The sequence below is a fragment of the Nanorana parkeri genome, unplaced genomic scaffold (genome assembly GCF_000935625.1).
Source record: "Nanorana parkeri isolate BGI_ZX_2015 unplaced genomic scaffold, ASM93562v1 scaffold13, whole genome shotgun sequence".
NCBI lineage: Eukaryota > Metazoa > Chordata > Amphibia > Anura > Dicroglossidae > Nanorana > Nanorana parkeri.
This window is the reverse complement of record NW_017306281.1, coordinates 1,328,742-1,352,561: the sequence shown is the minus strand read 5'-3', so window position 1 is coordinate 1,352,561 and position 23,820 is coordinate 1,328,742. Positions and strand designations below refer to the sequence as shown.

The 23,820-nt window shown below is 40.6% G+C and overlaps 1 protein-coding gene across 1 annotated transcript in view; it reads left to right on the top strand.

The window, feature by feature from the left end:
* The window catches only part of CLIP1 (CAP-Gly domain containing linker protein 1), a 126,410-nt gene that overhangs the window by 68,185 nt on the left and 34,405 nt on the right, over positions 1-23,820 (top strand). The window contains exons 11-19 of the mRNA XM_018557458.1: positions 454-570; positions 744-801; positions 1,198-1,281; positions 1,377-1,533; positions 3,828-3,993; positions 10,640-10,855; positions 15,315-18,053; positions 20,531-20,668; positions 23,159-23,265. Coding sequence (XP_018412960.1) covers positions 454-570; positions 744-801; positions 1,198-1,281; positions 1,377-1,533; positions 3,828-3,993; positions 10,640-10,855; positions 15,315-18,053; positions 20,531-20,668; positions 23,159-23,265 — 3,782 coding nt within the window. The remainder of the gene's footprint in view (positions 1-453; positions 571-743; positions 802-1,197; positions 1,282-1,376; positions 1,534-3,827; positions 3,994-10,639; positions 10,856-15,314; positions 18,054-20,530; positions 20,669-23,158; positions 23,266-23,820) is intronic.

Here is a 23,820-nt window from a genome sequence, read left to right as displayed (position 1 = left end):
GCTCCTTTTGTTTTGGTTAGAACCCCAGTCAGACTAGCACCGTATGGGTGTAACATGAAGCATGGTCAGATAACTAAACTTGGGTTTCCCCTAACGTCTTCCAGGACAGCATCAGGAGATGGAATCTCCTGATGCTGTCCTGGAAGACTAATGGAAATAGAGTTACCGGTAAGTCCTAACTCTGAATTTTACTAAACATTTTTGCACACATTCATACAGGCAGTAAATTGACCTTACCAAACAAAGTTTGTAGCACATCCATGACGTGGCCAAATTTAAAAAAAACAACATTTTTATTTAATTTTGCATGCCTTTTCTAAATATTTTATCCAACACAGTGTGTCTTTTATGTACTTGTTTCCATTTTTGTGGTCATTTTTTATTTCATTTTTTTATTTCATTTTTTTTTTTTGTTCTTTTTATTTGCTTATTCCACTCATTACATTCTGATAGGCAAATGAACTGCAGAAGCAGTTGAAGGACCGTAATGAAACGTTTTCTACCCTAGAGGGCAATTTACAATCATTGCTTCAGGCCAAAGAAACCTGTGACATGGAAATGGAGGATTTGGTAAGGTTGCTGCTAATACTTAAATTTAAAAGACTTTAGGTTTTTAGCTTTGAGAAATGTAGATATAGTGTTGTCTGGTTGCAAGAATGAAAAATGTGTTTCTTTTAAATTGGTAAGAGCTTTCAATTTAATGCATACTAATTGTATGTGGTAATCTACTGTTTTTGTTTTAGAAAAAAATATTTAACTCCTCAACTGAAGAAACCAAGGCTCTACAAAAAGTTATGCAAGGTGAGCAGGTGCAGATTTTTGAAAAAGCAATATAGTTTGTGACCTGCAAACATTTTCTAGACGTTTATTGTTGGAGTTAATATACACTCCAACACAGTTGGGTAGATTGAGCAAGGGCGCAAGGTCACATTCTAAACCTCAATTCAAATCCTGTAGAAAAGACTAACTAGCACCAAAATGCAGGGTACTTTAATTCATTTGGTTGAGCGGTGTAGCTGTCAGAGCACTGCTCCAAGCCTGTTTTGGCAGAAATAGTGCCAAGAGGACCTTCTTCAAATATTCTGTTAGAACTGCAAATTCCGAAAGCTTCCTACCTTGCCTTGAGTCCCAGAGGGAAATGTATAATGATGAGCAAATAAATGTACATGTCAGTTCACCTTTTTGCTTGTTCTTTAGATACCGTGGGGAAACTAAATGCGAGAGAAAGACAATGCACAGAAATAACAAAGAAACTGGATGAATTGCAGCCCCTTTGTGCTGGTGAGTGTGTTTCTTTAGTGTAGTATCTAACATACATTCCCTTAATTGTGGATTTGAACCTAAGAGGTACATTTGTGGTTATTATTTGTGTTTAGTGCTGGAGAAGAAAGTGAAAGAAGGTGAAGAGAAAGAAGAAACTTTATTGAAGGCTAAAGCAAACCTGGAAAATCAAATCTCCGAAATGATCCAGTCCTCAGGAGACAGCTCTGCTCAGCTTTCAAATTTGAATCACGAATTGCAGTCTAGGGAAAGGTGCTTAGATGTGCATGTTTCTTTCAGTTTTTGCATTTTAAAAGTAAATGTAAAATATTAACAGCATTTGCTTTCTTGTCAGACAAGTTTTTGTTTCAATAATTTTTAGTAGGAATTTACATTTTACACTTCTAAACCGCATCTAGGGTGTGACTGGGGTGCGAGTAATCCACCAGGCTGTTTCATTGTCCCACAAATGTGGAGAAATGCTTCACATGGGCAGCAACCTCATGCCACTGAGGGTGCAGCCACAAGAAGTTGTTAACAGAGATAGGATGGCAAAGACAAGCCTCTTTGAGACCCAGAGTGCAACATCCTTAGTCACCTGCCACATAGTCAGCTGTCTAGGTTTAGCAGTGTAGTAATATTTGACCATGTGGGGCTATCCCAGGCCACCAAAAATCTTGGATCTGAATGGGGTCGTTTGTGAAATCCTCGGCCTCGAATTGCACCAGACAAAGTTCAAGATTTGTGTCTGCAGTGCTCGTCAAAACTTAGGAATCTCAACTGGTAGAACTCTAGCATAATACAAAAACTTGGGTAGGAGGACATTTTGACTGCTGCCATACTACCTAGTCAAAATAGGTGTTGTATGAATTCCAGATGGTTAGGAGATTCCGCAGCTGTATGTAAAGTGGAAGGTAGTTGACCTGATACAGGGTATCATAAGACTTGGTCAAAAAAATCTACGGTAGGGCAGCTTGTCCAATACCCACGGGAATTTGAAGGAACTCTTAATATGAACGTTTGGGGAGCCAAAGAAGTGTTGAGGGGCTTGGGCTTTGCTGGGTTATCGTGAAGGCATGAGACGGCACCAAAGGCTGACAAAATTTCTATAAGGGAAGCAAGGGAACCACTGGGTTACTTAAGCATAGGAGAACGTGGTCTGCAAACAAACATAGTTTGTGATGGTAGCCAGACACTTCCACTCCACTGATCTCAGGAAACTCACGGATCAGGTGGGCCAAAGGCTCTATAGCCAAGGCAAATAGAAGTGGAGAGAAGGGACACCCCTGCCTTGTGTCCCCATTGATAGGAAAAGAGTCCTATTGATACCCCGCGTAGTTCACTTGTGCTGTAGGGTTCGAATACAGAGCCCGAACCCAAGTAGTGAATTGAGATCCAAACTCCCACTTCTGAAGCACTGAAAGCAAGTCACAGTGAAGGGAATCGACAGCCCTTTTCAATATCCAACTACAGGAGGATCAAAGGTAAGTACCAGGTTTCGGCTACATGAAGTAGAAACACGTCAGATGTTATCGCCTGCCTGTCAACCTGGGATGAAGTCCACTTGGTCACCCCCTATAAGGGTACCCAGAGTAGAGTCTAGGCGAGTGCACAAAACTTTAGTCAGAAGTGTATTATCCACGTTGATGAGAGAGATTGGGGTGAAAATTCACACAGAGGTATCCGTCCCTGGTTTTGGCATCATACAAATAGAGGCTTCAAGTGAGGAGGAAGAAAAAGCATTCCCCTTGGAAAGGGCATCAGACAAGTTTTCAATGCTGTTTCTTTGTTGCATAGTTTTCTAAAGCACATTTATTTCCCTTCTATGAATGTTGGGGGGTTTCCTGACTGCCTCATATGATTCCAATGTTTATGCTGAGGAGTCTCCACTCTGAACCCAGCTGTAGCTTCACCTGCTGGTGAATCCTAGTTTACAGCCTTGGTTCCTACACCAATAGGAAAGCCAGGGGATAGGCATTTTCAGAAATTACAGCCTAATAATGGCAGGTTATTTTTATCTGCTGACCAGTCCAGTAAACAGTCCTCCTGTGGACAAGCATGTGCAATAAAGACTTTAGACTGCACTGGCAAAGCAAATATAGCACGATAAGAATGCTTCTTTTAAAGAAAAAAGTTATTTTTGGTTGGATCCAATGAGATTTGAATATTCTTATTGTTATACTAAAGCTTTGTGAAATAAACCTCCTGCCTTGTTTTTACCATGCTATAAAAGACATCTATTTGTGACCTGTCTTAGTAAAACGGCACTGGGATCAAATCCTGTGTGTCTTGATCAGAAAATGTGTAAAAGAAAAGGAGGATATTAAATGATGGAGGAAAAGTGCTGTTCTTTCCATGCCACAGTTGCTTAAACTCTGATCAAACCACAAATTAAAGAAAAAAAAAAGTTGTCATAGTTTATTTACCAAAGTTAAAATACTGAAAAAGTCTGACTGGTTGGTGTAGAGAACTGAAGCACTTTCCATAAAAGAAGGCTGCTGGCATTGGGTTTTGGTTTTAAATCTCTGAGTTAAATATTTGTTTCTGAATTTGCCTGTTTTACTCAGGAATTTAGCTGATCTTCAGACTGAACTGTCAAAATCCAGGGAAACTGTGAAACAACTGCAGGTAGATATTGGGAAACTGGGAACTGAAGCGAAGCAATGCTCTGAGGAATCGCAGGAATCTCACCAGCTGGCAATAAAAGCAATGACTTCTGAAATAGAAGGCCTGGTAAGAGGAACTTTATACTCTTTGTGAATGTGACATATTATAGTGCAAATCTGCTCCTGCTCCAGTTTTGATAAATTCCCCCCTATGAATCCGTATTACTCTGATTAATTTAATAAATATTAAAACCGATACCCCTAATACACTGTTCATTCATATTTTCAATATATTTAGTATCAATTATCCGTTTAGCTACTGATTCTTAAAAATAATACATTCAGGGAAACAAGACTCTGCCATTTAGACTCTGTTTGATTCTGAGTCTCTGTAGTCCTTGATAGAGGAACCTGCTTCTGAGGAGTCAACGTCTTCTGCCATCACTCCCAAACTCTGCTAACCATTTCAGGTAATATTGATGCAGTACACTCCACTTTAAAACAAAGCCCTCCCCAGTTAGGTACAATGCGCTACTAATGGCTACAGGCTGGTTGTCAAGTTTTAAAGTCGTCTGCCCCTTTTGTAGATCCAGCAGTATTCCAGCTTAACACGGCATCTGCCATCTCATTGGGGGATGTACCTATCTTTAGGAACCCCTCTGACAAGTGGCTGACGGCTCTGTCCACAACCTTGTTCTCCCTGGCAGGTCCTACGATGCAACCTGTTTTAGCGGTGACCTTGATCTCTGGAGCCCCGACCAAATGGTCTAAGGCTATTAGAAGGGATATTATCTCCATAGCAGTTGATCCTTTGGCCATTAAGCATGTAGAACTCATGCCTACAGTCTTGAGCTACAGTATGGATGGGTTGTTGGTCTTCTGACTTATTTCCCATTTGGCTACAGTGTTGGATTCTGTAACCTGCATCTAAAAAGCGTGTTTTCTGCATGCCCTTCAAGTGACAACACCTCCTCAGAGCTGTCCTGGATGCCCTCATTATCCAGTTGTAGACAATAGACGTGCTATACACATCCAAAAAACTTCAAAAAGTATACAGAATGTGTGTAATAGATCCTATCCCTCAGTCGCTTTTCCCCCACACACTTCCCTGCAGTTTGGAGTTGCTGTGTAACTATAGCAGCTGTTGCTGTCCAAAAAAAAGGACCATCTGACACAATGTTTATAATCACTGTTCAGATGTGAGATAAATAAATGCAATGTAATGTTTCATTCATCTGCAGATCAAAGGGATGAGCTGCGATCTGCACATGTCAGTTGAAGCAACTTGACACGTAAAAATAAAACCTGAAGTTGGGCAAAAAAGCCTTTAATAACTTTACAATGCTTTTTACCAGAGTCATCAGTTTAGTGTAATTTTACTTTTAAAATGTTTTTATTGTCTTCAGTGATCGTTATTGCCAAATTTCATAGGCCCATAGCAGAAATGTTGTAAGTTGCTCTGATCCATAGGCGGTGTACAGTTGAGAGCTTAAGTGATTAAGGATGCCACAAGTGGGGGCGTGGCCTGAGCATCAATAGACTCTGATGTTATACCATGTTAATGATATTATGCTAAAATCCATGGCTGAAATAACGACTGGAGCATAAAACCCCCGACTTCCCCCGAACACCGACAGCTGGCCGATCTCTATGTCTTCCCCCCCACTACTGACACCTAATCTCTTGAAACCACATTCTCCTCCTCGCCCACAAATACCGCTTGGTTGCAGAGTGATACAGGACTCTACAGGGTTCTCTCGTCTAGTTAGACACCACAGACCCACCCCCCAAGTGCAGCGGTCCTCGAACCAATTACACCTTGTTCGCCCTCACCACCCACGGGCTAGACCGCTCCCTACATACCCCAGTTTTAAACTCGGACGGTGCTTGATCCTAGTGCTGCCACACACTGACCTGTGTGGCACACAGGAGGACGCACCCGGGGTTCAGCCCACACCTTTCGTTACCCCACTCCATCCCTATCGTCCCCCAATGCCCTCATACCCAACCCCACCTTTCTCTCCTACTAACTATACCCACCCCCTCTTCTCCCTTCCCTTCTTCCCCCTTCTGTCCTTCCTCACTGACCATTCAAACTCCCACACCAGATCGTGACAATGGGGGACCCCGCCGACTTGAAGATTGTCTCCTCGCGCGCTCTCCCCCCCCCCCCCCCCTACTTTCTTCATACCTTCTTCCCCATAAACAGGATTGAGGATTGAAGGCTTACACTTATGGTTATGTTGATACCTGTTGTAATCCCGGATATGGGCTCACAGTATTGCTGTGTTTGTCAGTTTGTTTGTATTGTTTGTTTGTATGTACGACTACATTCCTTTGTACCCTTTATAAAACTCAATAAAACTTATTTGAAACAAAAAAGGATGCCACAAGTGGCAAGGATACTCTTCTTTCTCAGCCAAAGAAGGTTAGGACTCAGTTTGGGAAAGCACACTCCTCACTAGAGACCAAAAAAGTGTCCCTTCTTTTACTCCATGACCCATAATCCTAAGTCCAGACCCAGGTCTAGCTCCTGTGTATAAATATTGCAATTCCAAGTTCTCCAACTCACACATGGCGTCTTGGGCGTGAGGGAGCTCCCAGGTCAGATGTGTGCGTGTGAAAGGTTTCCAGGGGCTACAAGCTACATTTTTTGCAGCAATGTCCCTGGCTTATCAATTCCAACCTGCGCGTGCCACTGCACAGATTAGCAGATCTCCATACAGTCCTAGCGGGTCTTCTGGAACAGGGTGTCTTTACCGCAGGCCCTGTGGCCCATCTGACCCATATTGGATTTCAACGCCATAGTGTCTTTGTTCGGGCCCAGAAATTATGCATGGAATCCACCAGGTCTCATAGTCTCTCTGCATCAGGGAGACTTTCTGGCCTCCTTGGACATCAAGGACATGTACATGCATGTCCTTACTTTTCCAGCGCACCAGCGTTTCCTACCTCTTGATGTGGGTCCTCTGCATGTGCAGTTTGTGGCCCTGCCATTCAACCTTTCTTCTGCACCTCAGATGCTTAGAAAGGTGCTCACTCCAGTACTAGTCTTACTGTGCTCTCAGGGCATTTTAGTTGTGGGATACCTTGTCAACCCCTATCTGAGGGAACAGTCAGCACGGGTTCTCACGGACAACGTAGCTTTCAGAGGTTCAGCTGCATCCTGAACTGTCCAAAATGAGAGCTGGAACCAGCACATCACTTGGAATATCAGGGTCTAGTCCTAGACTGCTCAATCAAGATATTTTCTTTCCCAGGAGAAGCTTCAAATTGTCCACTCCAGAGACTTCTACTCTGTAGTCCAGGAGCTTCACAACTCTCCGCTTCTGTACGAGAGTCCTGGGGCTCTTTTTAAGGCGGTCACATTTGCCCAGTTTCAGTCCAGGCCCCTACAATCACGCATTCTATAATTTTGGGACAAGCCAGTTCAGTGTTTTGCACGGCACCAAGTACTAGGTAGCCCCAGGCTTGGTGGCTTAGGAATCCAACTCTGTTTCTTTCTTTGTTTCTTCTCTTTTTTTCTTTTTCTCGGATTTGCATGACGGATGCCTGCATATCGAGCTGGAGAAGAGTACTGGACATCTTGTCAGTACGAGTAACAGAGGTAATCATGTGCTATGCAGAACTTCCAGCCTTGTCCACTGTTTACTTCTCAGGCATGGACAACTGGCAGGCTTCTCAGCCAGCAGCACTTGGACCTGGGACAGTGATCCCTACACCTGGAGGTGTTTCAGAATGTCTGTCACTGTTGTGGGATCCAAAATGTGGACCTCTTGGCCTCCAGTTTTAACAACAATCTGCACAGATTTGTCTCTAGGTACAGAAAATCTCTAGTGTTGTCAGTGGATTTTCTGGCGTCTCTGGGATTTCCTATGCCTTCCCTCCTCTGAAATGCCTTCCTCCCCTGCTTTGCATGTTCGAGATTGAAGGCATTCTAGTGATCCTCATAGCTTTGCATTGGTCCAATGGAATTTAGTTTTTTGACCTGATAAGTCTCCTGATGGATGCTCTGGGGGCACTTCCAGATTGTCCAGATCTTGTGTCTCAAGGACCGATTTACCATCCTTCATGGTCATTTGTTTTAATGACATTGCTGTTGAAGCCCAGTTTCAGATGGACAAAGGCATCTCTTTATAGATTATTTCCAAGAAACTAAAAGCTACAGTGTCTGCTTTTTGCAAAGTCTATCACAACATGTGGAAGCTTGGTGCGTGGCCAGAAGTTTTCACCTCTGGAAATTCTCTGTGTGATTAAATCTTGGCTTTTTACTAATCTGTCAGGACCAGCAGCATTAAAGGTCAGGTCTGGTCTTGTTTCAGAGACCTTCCATTCTTTAAGACCTTTGTTCTGGGTATCTCCCATACGGCTTTCCCTGTTTGTTCCCCTGTGACTCCATGGGATCTGAATTTGGTTCTCTATGCACTCCAAAAAACACTTTTGAATCAATCAGGGATATTGCCCTCACTCTCACTCATAAGGTTGCGTTTCTTGTTGCCATCACCTCTGCCAGCTGTGTTTCTGAACTGGTGGCCTTGTCAAATAAAGAACATTTATTGGTCTTGTGCAAGGACAAGGTGGTGCTGAGGCTCAAACTTCTTCCTACCTCAGGTAGTTTCAGCCTTTTTCCTTGCCTGTACATTGTTCTTCCATCCCTTTTTTGTACAGCTCCAATTCATCAGAGGGAATTCTCCCTCCATTGCCTGGATGTAGTTCAGGTTGTGATGTTTATCTCGTAGCCACTGTTTCCTTGAGAAAGATTAACTGTCATTCCTGATGACCCCTGTGAGGGTGAACCAGCTTCTCAGTGCACCATTACACAGTGGCTCTGATTAAACCATTATTCAAGATTATGGACCACCCTTTCCTATTAAGCACACTTTTCTTGATCTGTTAGTGCCACTCGGGCTCTTCAGCATGAGGCTACTATTTCTCCGATTTGTAAGACTGTCATCTGATCTTTTGTTCACTCATTCTTCAAGTCTTACCAGGTGGATGTTCAGGCCTCTACTGATTTCCTCTGTCCCTCAGTAGACAAATAATATAATTTTTTTTGTACTCGCCGTAAAATCCCTTTCTTATGGTCCTCTATTGAGGGACACAGGTCCCACCCCTCTGTGTTTGATCATGCTTTTGGTACTGCTTTGCCACAAAACTGATTCATGTTGGCGGACAATTTTGTTTCGGGGAATTTATCAAAACTGGAGCAGACCCTCAGATGCTCCTCTGATGCCTTGATGTCTCTCGGCTTCGCAAATTGCCTGAGCACTGTTCCCTCCCTCCTAATGGATGAATGGATGGCCTACCCCCTTCCCTCTCCCAACACACCCTTTCTCTTTCTCCACCTTCCCTTCTTCGAGCTGATCTATCTTCTTACCTTTTCTATAAATACATTTGTGTCCCATGGCGTCATTCGACTGCTAATTCCTGCATTTTTGGGACGCCAGGGACAGATAAACTAAACCAAAAAAAACCCCACATGTTTAGCAGTAGTTGTTAAAACTGCCCTTTTACACGCCTGTTTCAATACATACCGTGAATGTTTTATATACAATGTCCATTCAATGGCGGTCTTGCCAATGTTTTTATAACATGACTCTACTCTTGTTACTGCCCAGCCTTTATGGATGATATACTTCTGCTACTTGTGCCTAAAATAAAGAATAAAAAACAAACAAAAAACTGGAGCAGACAAAATCTGGAGCAGTTGCCCGGGGCAGCCAATCAGCTTCTTTCTTTTAGTTTGGTTGCAGTGCACAGCTACTCTAGATTTTGTCTGCTCCAGTTTTGATAAATTCCCCTCAGTGTGTTTTCAGTGAGATTGCTTTTTCTGTTGGTATTGCAATCCGGGAGAGAGGGGACAGTTTGACATTATGAAGTTCCACAGGCTGAACCACAAATTCCCCCTCTAGTACTCTCTAATGCAGATGGGCCGGTCTATGCAGACATGACACCGCGACCCACTGCAGAGGGTGTCGCGACCCACTTTTGGGTCGCAACCCACGAGTTGAGAACCACTGGTTTAGAGCAATTTGTTATGAGTTTCACATGTTTTACATTACTCTTCTATATTTTTGTAATAAGCAGTAAAGGAAAACTTTTTTGTCGCAGCGGAAGGCAGGTAGTAAAGCCTGTGCACTTCAAACAGGATGTGTTACATTGCCTACTTCCCACCCACTTCTAGTCAGATGTTGCAAATACTTACAGGATTATTCACAAAAGGGTGAAGAGTTTGGAGAAGGAAGGAGAAGTGAACAATCCAGGACAACATAGCTGAACTGGAAAAATTCTCCAATTCAGCTCACTTTCCAGTTCAGCTATGTTCTCCTGCCTACTCCAAACCCTTCAGCCTTGTGTGACTAACCCTGTTAGCGTTTCCAGAGCTGGTGGAGCATGTGACCTTATCCCAGGATGCAGCACTCAGGAATGCACAGTCAGTGACCAGATCCAAAAATTGTCAACTTGCAAAGACGACATCATCCTCAACTCTGTAAGCTCTGACACCTTCCAATACAGGACTTAGAGGGTTGATGAGGAATGGACTAGTGGTGGGGTAGTACATGGAGCAAAACATGCATGCCCCCATGTACATGTGTAGGATATAGCAAGAATTGCATGTTATCACAACTATTTACATCATTCTGATCTTTTGCATGCTGATAAAACATTGTAGGACTATCCATTACTTTTTTAAAAATGATAGAAAGTGAAAGTGCTGCTACTTAAAGATTTTAAAAATAAAATACTGTAATGTTTCTTCTTTTTTCATGTAGAAATCAATGGTTGAACAGGTCCAGACTAAAAATAAAGAAATGCAAGCTTTGCATGAAAATTCAGTTGCAGCTTTAGTCTCCCAGCATCAAACTGCAATCGATGAGCTGAAACAAAATTTGCAGACAAAAGAGGAGCTATGGAAAGCTGCCCAAAGTGCACAAAGTGAAATGGTCAAACAAATGGAAGAGTTGCAACGACAAGCAGAACAAGCCAAGGTATTTATTTGTTACAGTAAATGTTTTTTCCAGAGTATAAGGTTTCAGAATCCCATACATTTCTTTTTTGTGCAGACTTGGGAATAATCTAGCTTTTTTAGGGACTAAGCAGCTGTACAGTCATGTCCTATATGTTTTCTCACAACCTGTAGACATTTCACTTGTTCAGCTGGGACATAATGAGCTGAGCTTGAACTGGTAAAATGATGTTGCAGATCTCTAAATGTAATGTTCAAATGTCCTTGCATTTCCTCAAATATTAAACCCTGATTTGATTCAAGACCATTTTCTTGAAACACCAAAAGCCTGTTTTCAAAATGGGCAAATCCTAGCACATTCACCAGCAAACCTTAAAAAAAAAATACAAATAATGGATTAAGTGCTCAATTTCGTCTAGGGTATAAAATAAAAAAAAAGTTACTCACCTGAACCTGGCAGCCGGCTGGCTGTTAGAGCACTCCTTCCAGTCTGTCTCCTCCACTGCAGCATTGGCATGTCCCCAGGTGTCCTCACGTCCTATATCAGTGTATTGGACATGATGACTCAAGGATCCTTAGACCGCTGGAGCGGAGTGGGAGAGAGGCTGTAAGGACCTGTCCAACAGGCAATCGGATGAGGTTCAGGGGAGTATAACGTTTTGTTTTTTTTTTAAATATTTATTTTACACCCTAGACAAAAACTAACCCTTAACCCTTGCAGTGCGGGGGTAGCCCCAATGCAAGGGTTAAAATATGTTGAAAGGTCTTTATGAAAGTTTTTCAAGCAGAGCTTGACACCTCTAGTGGCATGTTCACTGCAAATATTTTACAGCTTTTATTAAAGCAGAGCTAACATTTTTCTCCATTCATTTCCATAACCTAAGTTGATTTTTGATATTTTGTGTTCTTATTTTTGTCTTGTGGGGTGCTTTAGTTAAACGGTTTTTATTTTTGCATTGCCTCATAATATTGCATGTATGAACTGACACACGCCTAAAATATGTTTTATTTGTCACATATGAATTTGGCATTTTATCTAGTTAATTATGTCACTTACCTGCTTCTTGTTATTTCTGTTATGGTGAACATAAAAGGTGTCTCTGCAAACTTTGGGCCCCAATAAAAATTGTGGGTCTGCCACACTTTTTTTTCCATAACTATTCACATGCATCTTAAGCCAATTAATTCTCCCTACAGTAACACAAACCTGAACTGGTGATTAGGGTCAGAGCCTCAGATTAGTAGACAGATGTTCTGCAAGATATTTTGCACCTGAGTATCAAGAGCAGGGGTAGCCAAACTTTGACCCTCCAGCTGTGCTGAAACTACAAATACCATGATGCATCTGTCTTTGGGTGTCATGTCTGTGGCTGTGGGAATCTTGCAATGCCTCATGGGATTGGTAGTTTTACCACAGCTGGAGGGCCGGAGTTTGGTTACCCCGATCAAGAGGGTGGCTTTTTCTCTGTTCACACAAAGTCAGGAATTGGAGGGTAGCCAAAGAGCTATGCAAGAGCATCTAGTATTTCAGAAGGTTATAAACAAAGTTAAAGTAGAACTTCTTCCAAAAAAGGAAAGGTGTTTTGAAGTTTTGTTCTCAAAGGAGGGCTAAAATCGTGAATAAAAGCACTTGTATTAGTTGGAGTGGTAAAGATTTAGAACCTTTGTCAGGTTTGTGTTGCTTTCTGCTTACCTGTTCTGCTTTCCTCTCACATACTGTTGTCATCATGGTAGGAAATCCCCCGAATTGGGACGGAGACCGCATTGAAAACTTAATAGAATCCTCCCTTATTCTATCCAAAACATTGCCTGAAGTTTTACTTTATCAGAATCCTTATATGCAGAGACTTGAGTACAGTAAGCAAAGCATGTAGGCACTCAAGCCCTCACAAATGGGATCTTTAGCACAACAAGAAAAAAAAGATGGGTTTATTCTAGGTGCAGTTTTCAGTAGCCTTTTTGATGAGGCACATTGCGTTAGCCCATTCAATGCATCTTGACTGTGAACTTTCTGGTCCTTTAACCCGTTACACTCACTGTTTCTCATTCCTCTGAGGACTGGGAACAACCTGTAGTATGCTGGGCCCCTCTGTAAAATATAGTGGAGCTTTTTCCATTTGGAAGGAGCAGAACAACACCTTTCTACTTCATTTACTACAGAGGTATTCGCTCATAGGCCGTCTGAGCCTTCCTCCCACTCATGCCATAGGTCCTCCTTCTCCTCTGATTATTTGTCTGTATTATGGTGCACACTTCTTTTTTGTGTCTGTGGGATGGGGGGTGTTTGTGCTTGCAGCAGGGTCCCTGGGCAAAGTGTCTCAAAAGCCTTTGGGCACTCAGGTCACCCCAGGTAGCATTCAGGATAAATCTCTGAAATTGACAGTTTGCTCAGTTTGCTTTTAAACCAGTTCTCTGATGAGCTTATTCTCAAGGATGTATCTGCCCAGACTTGTTTAAATTCCCAGCACTCTGGGTCCTTTCCTACCTTCCTTGGCATATGCTTACCTTTGGCAAAATGGTTCTCCTCTTGAACCCACACCCTTCTTAAAGGGTTCTTCATGTCCTTGGGTACTGTCGAGCCCTTTTGTACGATTTGCTAATTAGTCCTAACCCTCTTCTTAGGGATTCACAAGGTCCACTCCACATTAAATGTATTACAGCTGTTTCTCTCGCTGATAAGAATCTGTCCATTCAGCATCTCTCAGATATACCCTCTATAATGTTTACCCTAGTGCTTTTTTTGGCATCCTTATTGTGGAACACTTAGAAGCCCCTTTTTAAGGAGGATTTGTTTTGTAGACTCTCACAATTGATTTGCCAAGTTGAGTTCACATTAGACCCTTACTAAAGAGATCCCCTTCCTGATGCATCTTCTCCTTTACCTACCCCACAAATTTGCCCCCTCTCTGTTCTTGGCTTGTGGGGTATCTAGGGATTGCCCTTCTATCATGGTCTTCCCTTCTCTTTGGAGGCTCTTAACCTCCATTAGTCTCTCTTTTGGTGTCAGGGTATCTGGACTCAAGGGTAAACATCCAGATGATCCCTTTGGATCAAGAAGTCCCAGGTACTAATTTGCAATCTCTGCCTAGTGACAGGATAATGCCTTCAAGCCACCCTGGGAACACGTCCTTGGGTGGTGGGTCTCCAGACTTGGAACTTTCAATTAGTTCACCAGAACCGGCACTTGCTGCTTCTTTAGGGGATCCTTCTACCAGTTGGTGTACTGACCTGAACTTTGTTGGATATCGCCCAACATGTTACAGGACATTTTTCCTCTGTTAAGGTTTGGGAACTTTCCCATGGCCACCACTGAGTTTGTCCCTATTGGCTGTATTGCTTGTCCCTATTGGCTGTATTGCTTCTCCTGCTGTCAATTATTTGCCTACCAGATATCCTCAGTTGAGGCTTGAGTAGTTAGCACCTGTGTGCTTCTCCTTTCCTGTTTGGTAAAAAGTATCCAACTCTGGTTGGCCCTGTATTCTCCTGGACTGTCGGCAAGCGCATCGAGTTAGGATCCTGCTATTACCCCCTTTTTTCATTTAGTGTATCATGACTGTTTTACATCTTGTTCAGCACTCTTTGCTACAGGGCCAAAAGCTGTTACCACAATTGTCAAATTTAATCTTTTAGGGAGTGCCTACACTGACACTTTTAAGTAGGCCAATTACATTTATAGGGTAATTGCACCCAAAGCTTATATTTATTTTCTGGGAGATGTTAAGATTTAAAGCCAAACTCCAGGCATTTTTTTAAAATTTCATTTCGACATTTCCTGTCAGGAAATCTCTCCAACCAGCACAAAAACCTAGAAAGAAGGGTTAGAATGGCAAGCATTTTTGTTACTGTGTGTGCCTTCCTCTCCCAGAGATGGCTGTACCCCCCATTACTTGTATGTTCATTACGGGAAATTTAGATGAGGGAAAATCTCCCCAGTGGGGTCAGACAGAAATTTGAACTCTTCCCAATTATTACCTAAGCAACCTTTCACTGGAGTTAGGTGCACATGATGTTCTTTCTGTGTCTCTGAGGCTCAGGTGATGAGGGCTCTCTTCATGGTTTGTCTGCACATCTTTTGTGATGTTTAGAGTGGAATTTTATGGTAGAGAGGTTTCCAACAGAAGCCATCAGATGACTAAGCACACTTTTAAATCAAGTTTAAACCCAGTGCTGACTTTAAACTTCCATGTATACTGTGGCCAAGCAACTCTCAAGGTACAGAGAAAGCCCTTTATACCAGCTCAGTTTTGTACTCCCTAAGGTCCGTGAAATAGAACATTGTTTAGCACAATGAAAAACACCCATATGAATAAAATCTCCAATATTTCAAATAAAATCATTAAATAATAATGCTTTGTTTATTTGAAATTCGGCATTCCTACGTGTGTCAGTTCATACATATAATTGCTAAATCTCGGCTTACTCCATGTCTTCATTGTGCTTGATTTTCATTTTTTTTCTTCTTCCCAACCTTTTCCCTTCAGTCTCTAACCTGTATATTAGACTCCAAAAGGAAAGAGGTTGAACTTATAACAGAAGAGATGAGGGTTTTGGGAGTGGAAAAAGACACACTTGCCCAGGAGGCAAATGCTTTAAAGCTGGAGAAAGATTCTCTACTGACAAAGATTGTAGAATTTGAATCTACTGTTAATGGGCTCCAGCAAGAGCAAAGTCAGCTACTGTTACTCAATGAAGAACGTAAAGCTGCAAAAGACAGCATTATGAATGAGAAACTGGAACTTGAAATAAAATACAGTGAAATAAGTAGCACCTCTCAAACATTAGCACTTGAGAAAGAAAAACTAATGGCTGATTTGGACAGTGCTAAACAAGAATTTATTAAATTTAGCATGGATTCTGAAGGCTTACAGTCTTCAATTACTGCAATGGATGCCAGTATGACCGAACTTCAGAAAAGTAAAGATGCTCTGTTTTCAGATTATGTGGAACTGCAAAATAAATATCGGCAAATGCAGGAAAACCAGGTCAAGTTTGATGAAAAGATAATGGTCCTTGCCAGGGAAAAAGATGAAATTATTGAAATGCTCAAGAGCACAAAAGAAGAATTTGGGACAAAGCAAAAAGCTCTGGAAAAACAAATAGATGAACTTGAATCAGAAAACAAGTTGTCCTCCGATAAGTATTTGGAACTGGATAGCAGAATGACCACTTTAATTGATGAAAAGAATGAGCTGATCAAAACCATTGTAGGTGTCCAGTCTGAAAGAGAAAATCTTTTGGTTAAGCAAAATAGTTTAAATACAGATATTGAAAATATTTTTAAAGAAAAAGAAAATCTAGCATCTCTACATAGTTGTAAAGAACATGAACTGAATGAGGTCAAATCACAACTGGATAAAATTACACACGAAAACCTAGAACTGTTGGCTAGAAAAGATGAATTACTGCAAACCTGCACTGTGTTTGAAGAAGAAAAGCAGAAGATGGAGGAATATCAGAAGAAGATCATGGATAAAAATAATTCTGTTATCTTGGAAAAGGAAGACCTTAGTCAGAAGCTTGTATCTTTTGAAAAGGACATGAATGGGAAGCAAGCAGAATTAACCTGTGAAGTATATACCCTTAGAGCAGAAAAAGAGAAGATCCTAGAAGGAAACTTAGAACTTGAAAACAAACTTTCTGCTTTAATTGTGGAGCGTGATGAGTTAATAAGGAGAACTACAGATTTAACTACTGAAAAGGCAGAACTCTTATTGAAGCAAGATGACTTAAACATGGGACTGACAGATTTGCTCCAAGAAAATGACAAGATTGTTGTTAATTGTAATGAGTTAACAGCTGAAGTAGGAAAGGTTAGAAAAGAACTTGAGCGGGCACAGAAAGATAATCAAGAACTTCAGGTCTCCAAGGAAAGCCTTACAAACTTGGTTGAAGAAATTAAGACCAGTAGTAGCATATCAGACTCTGAACGTGTTCACCTCTTACAAGAAAAGGAGATGTTGCTTTCCTCTGAGAGGAAGCTGACTGCTGAAATGGGTGATCTCTTGAAACAAAATGAGGAGCTTATGGTTAAATGTCAGAGGTGCACAGAAGAGGCTCAGCTTGCACAGGAGAAACTGATGGGTGAAGTTCATAATCTTAAAAATGCAAAGGAGATGATGATGATGCAGATGTCTGACATAGAAAAAAAACTTGAAACTGTGTCTGCAGAGAATAATGCCTTTAAGTTAAAGAATGCAGAGTTCCAATCTAAAGAGGAATCGGTTATTGAAGAACTATCCAGCATGAAGGCCTCAAACCTTCTGTTGTCACAAGAGAAAAGCAATCTGTTAGCCAAGATTGACTCACTAAATGGGGATATCATGGGAGCAAAGAAACAGGTTGAAGAATTGACGAGAACTAATGACAGCCTTTCATTAGAACTGGAACAAACAAAGAATGACAAAGCTTCTTTTGAAAAAGAGTTTAATAATAATTTCGTAGAAAAACAGTCTTTACTTGAGGAGTATAATAAATGTTGTTGTGACAAAGAATTGTTGACAAAAGAGAGAGAGAGCTTATTGGAAAAATGCAATGAACTTGATACACGTTTTACAAATTTTGAACAGAGGTTAATTGAAGAGAGAGATGCTTTTAAGAATGAAAAAGAGTTTCTAGAGCTAAAATGTATTGAACTTCAGCAAGGTTTGGACAAAATGGAGGAAGAAAGGGATCAGATGGTATTTCAAAGTAAAGAGCTCCAGTGTACATATGACAAACTTATGGAGCAGAAAGTGAACGCAGATAATCTTCTCCACACTCTTACCCAGGAAAGGGAGAGTTTAGAACTCAAGAGCAACAGACTTTCCTCAAACGTGGAAGAACTCGGTCAGGATGTTGCTTCTCTAACCAAGTCAAAAGCAGCGTTACAAGATTTGTATAATGCTATTTGCAAGCAGTTGGAAAACCTTAGCAGTGAGCATGAACTTACAGAAAAGGAGTTAGAAAGGCTGCATCAAGAGAGGTCCAATTTGGTATCCACACAAGAATACCTAGAAAGCACATATTCGGCTATTTTACAAGAAAAGGAAACTGTCCTGAAGAAGTGTGACAGTCTGTCTGAACAAGTGGTTGTATTAACCAGAGACAATCAGGAAGTTTCAGGTCTGGCTGAGCAGCTGAAGGTTCAATACCAGACAATACTCGGTGAAAAAAAGGAGCTGATCTTGAGGTTTGATGAGCTTCAGCTTGAGAAGAACAGCCAAGAAGAAAAAATTAACGAGGTATCATACTAGACAAGTGAACTAATATGACTAACACCGAGCACTAATTTCAGGGCTAACTGCATGTTCACCCGCACTTGCATGCTTTTCACTTTTACTACTTCACAGTCACAGGTTATTCAAAGAATGGGTTTTTTTTTTTTAATTGATTAAATAATTTTTATTTAATCTGAAACTGTGAATAAAATCACCAGCACATGTTTACGTGCTTAAAATGAGGCATAGTTTATTATATAAATTGATGTGTAATTGGTAAAACCATGTTGATCATTTTTGCTTGGACTTTTATTCACAGTTGCTTTTACTTACTGTTGACAAATTATTTTTTTCATAATCTGAAGCATGTATTAAATGATCTGGCAGCATGAAATTAGGTTTTAGAAATCAAAATGAGGTTTCTTCAACTTTTACCGTTTCAGTTTCTATTTGTTGTTTTGTGATTGAGAATATTTATTTTCATTTGTTTAAAGCCAGTTTTGAGATGTAAAAAAAAAAAAAAAAAGCCTAAAAACACTTTAGAATGTTTTCCACATGTGACCTAGAATCTGTACACTTCAATTAAAAACAGACTGAAAACTTTAAAGGGAAGAAAAAAAACTTACAATAACGTGGTTGCATGAATATGCACACCCTTAAACAAATACTTTGTTGAAGCACCGTTTGATTTTATGACCGCATTCAGTCTTTTGGGTGAGTATCAGCATGGACATTTTGCATTGGGAATCTTTGCCCACTCTTCCTTGCAAAAAATGCTCCAAATCTGTCAGATTGCAAGGGCATCTCATGTGCACAGCCCTTTTTTTATACAGGAATAAAATTTTATTCTGCTCCATTATTTCTTACCCTCATGTCACTATACCTACATGGAGTTGGTGTAGGCCATTCCATAGTACTTACCTTCAGCAGGCAGTGTTATCCCACATATGTGTGCCCATATGCAGTCTGTCACCCCATACAGCACATATCAACATCTTCTGCTGTATTGTCTTTTCTTGTTGGATTCAGCATTAAAGGATAATGAAGTCATGGGTCAGACAATCAGAAATTAATGTTTTCTATTTGCAATCCACCATAGATGCAGGGGTGGGACGTTTTTTGTGTTTTCTGATCCTGCAGATTTAGTTGGTAGAGGGTGAAGACACAAATTAAAAGTTCTAGGGCAAACTACTAGTTAAAGGCTTCCCGTTGGACAGCACTGCCCTTCTCTATATGGTATTTATTTTCTAACAGTCACTTACTGTGTAATGGCAACAAGAAATGTGCTTCCTTTTCACTGATGCACCTTTCTGGCATAATGTCTCTCTATCTCTCTCACATGAAGGCTCTGTAATAAAGTGAATGGAGCAGTCTTAAACCTTACTGTGAAAAGTGTATCGGCAAGCCTTTATTGCATGTTATCTGTTGTGCATTGTTTACTCAAGGCCATCATGCCACTAATTTTTCCTTGCCTCCTGTGATTTAAGAATGAAAGACATAGGCTTCTACTAGCCTTTTCCCAAAAATGCTAGTTGTCTTTTTCCATCTGGCTTCAATACTTCTCAGTCACGAGACCGAGACATGCATGCAGCTCATGAGTGTCAGAAAAGTGTCAAAATTCCTTACCTCTTTGAGTGAGCATGACCATTCTATTTCTGTCATGGCAAGTGCACCTGGAGAATTGTTGGGAATCCGTGGGAGTGTGGGGTTGGTTTATCATTTTCAGACTGGGCTGTTCACTTTAATGAACAAGTGGGTTTATGGGGAAAGGTATGCATTGGTGTATCATAGAAGTGAAAACGATGTGCATTCCTATGATAAATAGATGTGTGAAATGCACCCCTATGACTATTTGATGATCATCAGTGTACTGGTCAAAGCATGCTGGTAGTATTGAAAGAGAGGCAACCCTAAGGCCTGGTTCACACCTGGGCGTTTTACAGCGCGTTCCTACGCGCTGTAAAATGTTCAACACGTGAAAACCAATAATTGCCTATGGCCATGGTTCCCACCTAGGTGTTTTACAGCGCGTAGGAACGAAGTACAGGAGCTTCTTTGGGGCGTATTTGCCGCGCCTATCCATTAGGATACAGCCGGATAGCCCTCGGAACCGTGCGTTTGTCACACGTTTCTTTTACTGCAAATCGCGGCAAACGTGCATATTCCATACGCCCAGGTGTGAACCCAGCCTAAAGCTAGCTTGCTGTTAAATTAGCATTTTTTTTATTGCTAATGCATGCACCCAGAATTGGTTATACATCCACTTCATCTCAGAACATTTGGTTATTTGCGTTATATTTAGCTTAGGTGTGGGAATGTCCTCTTTATGGTATTTCCTTCTGTGGTTTTTTGTTTTTTGGGGGGTGATGGCAGGGGGGGGGGGTTAAATAAAGTAAATGTCTATTTCTTGTTGAGGAAAGTCACCATACACTTGGTAATGTTGTAGTAGTGTTCTGAGTCACTGTTTCCTTCTGACCTGCGATCCCTACTGTTAAATGTAGGTTTCACAAATTGCAGAAGAAGCTAGCCAGAAAATTGAGCAGGTGACTGCAGAGAAAAATGTGCTGCTCAAAGAGAGGACCGACACTATTACTGCTATGGAAGAGCTAAAAAAACTGCAGAGTCAACTGCAAAAAGAAGTGAGTAACTTTTATTCCCCCTTAAAGAATGCTGATAGACAGTAATTGTGTTTAGATCATGTGCAAACATTTCATAAAATGTTATTGTTATAAATGTTAGTCACCTCTCCCCACAGGGATTACCCCCTCCCTTCTCTATTCCTCCAGCGTTCATTGGATAGACAGGGGGCGGGGAACAGCTGGCTGTGGCTCTTGCTCCAGAGAGGCCAAGCCAGCTGTCAATCAGGGAGCGGGATTGATCCCGACAATATTGTCCGGATCTATCCCGGCTGCAGCGCGGCTCTGCGCTTTTAACATATAGCCGGCAATAGCCCCCTATATGCTGAGTTTTGGATCACAGGAGGACATTTACTAATGTTCTCCTGTGACCCAAAATTCAGCATATGGTGAGGGTGCAGAGCCGTGACCCTAAAAGAGAACTATGGCCAAAAAAGGTTGGTCCATAGTTCACTTTTAAGTTTATTGACTTACATCACAAACATCAATTATTGCTTATTCTTCTAAGATGTATTTGTGATAAGTTTGAGTAAAAAATTTGTTTAACCCCTTCATGACTGGAGACGCACACTGTACGGCTACCGTTCATTGATGGATGCCTCAGTATTGAAGCATCCATTAATAAAGGAATTAAGCTTTTGTAAAAGCTTAATTCTTTCATCAATGAAAGAATTAAGCTTTTACAGATACCTGATTGATGTCAGCGATCGAATATCTGACATTGACAACAGAGCTGTGTGAACGGCTCTGCTATATCACTGTTTTGACACCTCTGCACACATCAGGATCTGTTTTGACAGCTCTGCACAGATCCAGATGTGTACAATGATGCAATGTTTCATTTTGCTACATATTTCTTTGCTTCCTAGCAAAATGAACATTTGTATCATTGTAATAAAAACATTGCATCAGACTTCTGATTGTTCTAAGAACATCAGAAGTCTTTAGTGACATCTGAATCTGACATGCTGCAGAGTCGGTCACTAAGGTTATTATTGGCTGCTCCTAAGTTTTAAGCAGCCTAATAATAATTTTAATTTTTTTTAAAATATTTTTGGTTATCAAGCATAGTGGCTGCTTAATATAATAGAGAAAAAAAGTGTAAAGAAATAAAAAAAATAATTTAACAAAAGAAAAATTATATATACAAATATATTTTATCCTATAATTATTATACAAATTAACCCCTTACAATGAAAATCTGCAGCTGTTTTTCACCCTAAGGGGTTAATTTTTCTATTTAACCCCCTCGTGACGGCGTTCAAATTTTTTTTTGGGCCCAGAAGTACAAAAAAAAAAATCTAAAATCCTAGGGAGGTGTGAGGTGTTTCCAAATAAAGGACAATTAAATGAATTTATTTTAATGCTTTTTTTAGCTGTACTATTTTTCTAAAAAACAATAATAATCAAAACAGGGGAAAAGGTGTTTTCTTTATGGTTTTTCCTCTTTTAGAAAAAAATATTTTATTCATCCTAAGTGAGGTGATAGGCACACATATGTGATCTGTGATATGTGATCAATCATATTGCCCCATCTGTCCTCTAAAAAACAATATATAATATGTGTGGGTGCACTTTGTAGGAAAGTATGTTACTGCCGTGGAAGAATCACACAGCAAAAATGTAAAAAGTGCTTCAGTCATTAAGGAACAGAAACAGAAAAAAAGCTCAGGAATGAAGGGGTTAATTGTATTTCATGTTTATTTAGTGGACCTACACTGACTCGCAACTCGTTTTTTTGGTAAATTTTTACATAAATAGCCTTCAACCCAAAAATGTTTTGCGTAGTGATTTGATCAGATGGGTAGAATATAAAATGACAGTGATATTTATGCTTACCTTTGCATCACTGCTGTTTATGTTATGGGCTGTGAAATGCCTTTCAATAGTCCCCCACTGTTCCTGCCTATCAGAATTATGTCAGCCTGCTGACTTCACAAACTGCATCCAGGAGAGGACTGAAACCTCCTTTATTGAAAATAAACTGCTGGGCACCAAAATATTTTTGTGTACTGGAAATTGTGCTATATTTTTGCTATATTTTAACTCGTTAAGGAAGAACACAGTAACATCATGGAATTTTGCAGATTTGTGAACTATTTTTATGAAAGACATGAGAGCATGCTAACATTCTATAATTATTAGGTGATCGCAGGTTATGTCACTATAGAAAACCACAAAAGGGTGTATATGCTAATAGTATAGAACCTTGGTTGGCATTTAGCAATAATTGCAGGTTTACTAGAGTGCGTTTCTAATAATAAGAGTAATACCGTTAGAATGCCGTAGGATTAGCAGTTACGTAATAATCCTCAGAATTAACCTAGAGATTAAGCCAAGCAAATACTCCTTTCAGCTTTACAGATTAACACACAAATATACTTGCAAATTATTTTTCTAAACTTGCTTTATAGGCAAGATAAACTGCATTTTTTTTAGTCATTTCTTCTTACGTTTTGGAGGAACAATTGATGGTGTTTTCATTCATCCTAGCTGGAAAGCCTTAGAAAGCAGCAAGAATCGGCTGCAGAACAAGTAAACAAGACAAATGGCCTTCTAAAAGGAGAATGTATGAAAACAGAAGCTCTTAAGAAGGAATTGTAAGTTATTTTTACTTTAATTCTTTAAAGTTACAGAATGGGAACCACATTTTACACTGTGGGGTTTGGGGTGACATATTCTAGCAGCTTACATGGCAGTAATGTTTTATACTGTGTTTGTTTTAAAATTGCTTCATTTTCCTGATGTTTCTGCTTTTCTGTTCAGGTAAACTACATTTAGGGTTACCATTTGGGTTCAACCTTGCAGGCACTATGCATTTTTCGATGATCCATGATGTAGATCCAACAAGCTATTCTGCTTTTGTACACATGTTGTTATATCAACTACGTCCCATTAAGCCAGCTGGCTCTGCTTGTTGGGTCACCTCAATGTAAACTGTACTAATTAAAAATATACTGTCTGCCATTGTTAAACATTTACAAAATGCTTGTTGATTGGCTTTCTTGAGTTTCTGCGCTTTCTGATCCGGAAAATACAGATTAGAAAGTCACTGGAGTAAGAAGTTCTATGTACTTCCAGTCAGTAAAGCTATTGGAACAGCATGACAGTGAGGCAGCTAGCGGTTTCTGGAGAGGACCGCAATGGCGGCGTGC